The sequence below is a fragment of the Benincasa hispida genome, chromosome 4, assembly GCF_027475165.1.
Source record: "Benincasa hispida cultivar pf3 chromosome 4, pf3_genome.v1.1, whole genome shotgun sequence".
Lineage (NCBI taxonomy): Eukaryota > Viridiplantae > Streptophyta > Magnoliopsida > Cucurbitales > Cucurbitaceae > Benincasa > Benincasa hispida.
The window spans coordinates 23,285,375-23,288,201 of NC_143481.1; the positions used below are offsets into that span (position 1 = coordinate 23,285,375).

The 2,827-nt window shown below is 46.3% G+C and overlaps 1 protein-coding gene across 1 annotated transcript; it reads right to left on the reverse strand.

Moving 5' to 3' along the window:
* Positions 1-596: 596 nt before the first annotated feature.
* On the reverse strand, positions 597-1,085 carry LOC150036583 (uncharacterized). The gene has a single exon (XM_090313177.1). The coding sequence runs from the start codon at positions 1,083-1,085 to the stop codon at positions 597-599; it is 489 nt and encodes a 162-aa protein (XP_090169303.1).
* Between the last annotated feature and the right edge of the window lie 1,742 nt (positions 1,086-2,827).

The following is a 2,827-nucleotide window of genomic DNA, read 5'->3' on the forward strand; positions in this document are numbered from 1 at the left end:
AATCGAAACTATCCACATCAGAACTGGTGAACGACGCTTGGGTTAGGCAAACGGCTGACGAACTTGAAAAGGCGCGGCTAGGGAGGCGTCGGTGTGCGACGTAATTGATTGGAGTTAGAGTCGAGCAGCGCTGACCTGCGCGGACGGCCGGCTAGACGTGCGGTTGGGACTTGTGATGAACACATAGAATTGAGGGGGAGGGAGAGATCTGATGTGCGGTGGACGTCGGGCGGTGGGGAGGCGCAGCTGCAAGTTGCCTGTGGCCGAGCTTCACAGTGGCACGAACGGAATCGAAAAAGGGAGGAGGGGATGGCGTCGCACGGCTGGAACATGGGGAAGGGTTTCTTCTCTCTTTCTTTTTCCTCTGGCACACTTTCCAATAACCCTAAGTAATTATATATAAATATATACAATTTATTTCTTTTAACCATAACTCCCCTAACTTTATTAATTTCCAAAAAAAGAAAGTAAAAACTCAACTAGATTCTAAGGAAAACAAAATCTCAACCAAAACAAACTCCAATTTAAACAAAATTTTACCAAAATTTGGAGCATTACATCCTTCCCTCCTTAAGAAACTTTCATCCTCGGAAGTTCTAGTCCTGGAAGAGCTCTGGATGCAGTGTTCTCATTTCGTCCTCTCGCTCACAAGTTACTTCCTCAAACTGATGATTCTGCCACAGAACCTTCACCAGTGCCACCTCCCTGTTGCGCAAAACTTTCACCTCTCTGGCCACAATTTGCGTAGGCTTCTCTTCATAGCTTAAATTTTCATTCAGCTGCGAGGGATCAAAGTCCACCACATGAGACGGGTCCGTTAAATACTTTCTCAACATGGAGACATGAAAAACATTATGGACCGCGGAGAGAGACGATGGAAAAGCCAAATAGTAAGCCACAAGGCCGACTCGCTCAAAGATCTCGAATGGCCCTACAAAATGCGGACTTAGCTTACCCTTCTTTCCGAATCTCAGGACACCCTTCATTGGTGCCACTTTCAGGAACACTTTGTCACCTGCCTCGAACTCAAGATCTTTACACCTAACATCAGTGTAACTTTTCTGTCTACTTTGTGCTGCTACCATTCAAGCCCTGATCTTCTGCATGGCTTCATTTGTCAACTCCATTAACTTAGTTCCCATCAATTTCCTCTCCCCAATCTCACCCCAACAAACAGAAGACCTTCAACCTCTACTGTAAAGAGCTTCAAATTGTGACATGCTAATGGTAGCCTGATAGCTATTATTATAAGCAAACTTTGCCAAATGCAAATGAGAGTCCCAACTCCCTGAGAACTCCAACGCACAATGCGCAACATGTCTTCCAACGTCTGATTCAAGCGTTCTGTTTGCCCATCCATATGGGGTTAGAAGGCATTACTGAAGTTTAATTGCATCCCCAATGCTGCCTGGAGGCTCTTCCAAAAGCTGGAGATAAAACGAGGGTCCCTGTCGGACACAATTGACACTGGCACACCATGCAATCTTACTATCTCCTTCATATATAGCCGAGCCCATTTACTCACCGTATACGTGGGCTTCCTTGGAATAAAATGCACCATCTTGGTGAGCCCGTCTATAAAAACCCAAATCACTGAGAAGCCCTTCGCTGTCCAAGGTAAACCCGTAATGAAATCCATAGCCACGTTCTCCCATTTCCATTCTGGCACATCCAATGGCTGTAGCAAGCCTGCTATCTTCTGCCTTGGGGCCTTCACCTGTTGACAGGCTAATCATTTGCTGACATAGTCGGCTATCTCCCTTTTCATATTGAGCCACAAGTAATACCGCTTCAAATCTTGGTATATTTTAGTACTACCTGGGTGCATTGAGAATGGAGAGTTGTGAGCTACTGTCAACAATTCCCCCTTTAGGCCATCATCTGCCAGAACGCATAACCGTCTTCGATACAGAAGGCCTTGGTCCACCGACACAGAAAATTACTGGCCTGGCCCGACCCTACCTGATGACATTTCTGAACCAGGTCCGAATTACCCTGCTTTGCAACAATAATCCTCTGCCTCAAGGTTGGTCATATTGTCATCTGAGCTAGCTGTGAAGTGACTTACCCACTGCCACCGCAATCTCTGCTCGCTCCAGATTCTTATACAACTGAACCTGCTTAGTGATCAAGGCGGCTGAATAAGGGCATCGACTACCACATTCGCCTTACCTGGGTGGTAGAGGATCTCGCAGTCGTAATCCTTTACTAACTCGAGCCACCTGTGTTGCCTCATGTTTAACTCTTTCTGGGTATTTCAGACTCTTGTGGTCGATGAAAACTTGGATCTTTTCCCCATACAAGTAGTGCCTCTATATCTTCAGGGCAAACACCACCGCTGCCAGTTCCAAGTCGTGAGTAGGATAGTTTTACTCATGGTTTTTCAATTGACGGGGGGCATAGACGACCACTCTACCATGTTCATAAGCACATAACCCAAACCCTTCTTAGAAGCATAACTGTAGATCACGAAATTCCCGGAGCCCTCTAGTACTGTGAGAATCGGTGCTGAAACCAACCTTTGCTTGAGGTCCTGAAAACTATCCTCACAAGCTTTGCTCCAAACAAATGAAGCTCCCTTCTGGGTTAGCTGAGTCAATGGTGTGGCCATGCTAGAGAAGTTCTCTACAAACCTACGATAGTACCCAACCAACCCCAGGAAACTGCGCACCTTGCTGACCATTGTAGGGTGGGGCCAATTTGTAATGACCTCAATCTTAGTTGGATCTACTGAAACCCCGTACCTCAACACCACATGCCCAAGAAAGGACACCTTTCGTAGCCAGAACTCGCACTTAGAAAACTTTGCATACAGTTTGTTTTCCCT

What these genes read in the sequence shown, in the direction of transcription:
- LOC150036583 (XM_090313177.1), bottom strand. Translation starts at nt 1,085, where the DNA reads ATGGTAGCAGCACAAAGTAGACAGAAAAGTTACACTGATGTTAGGTGT.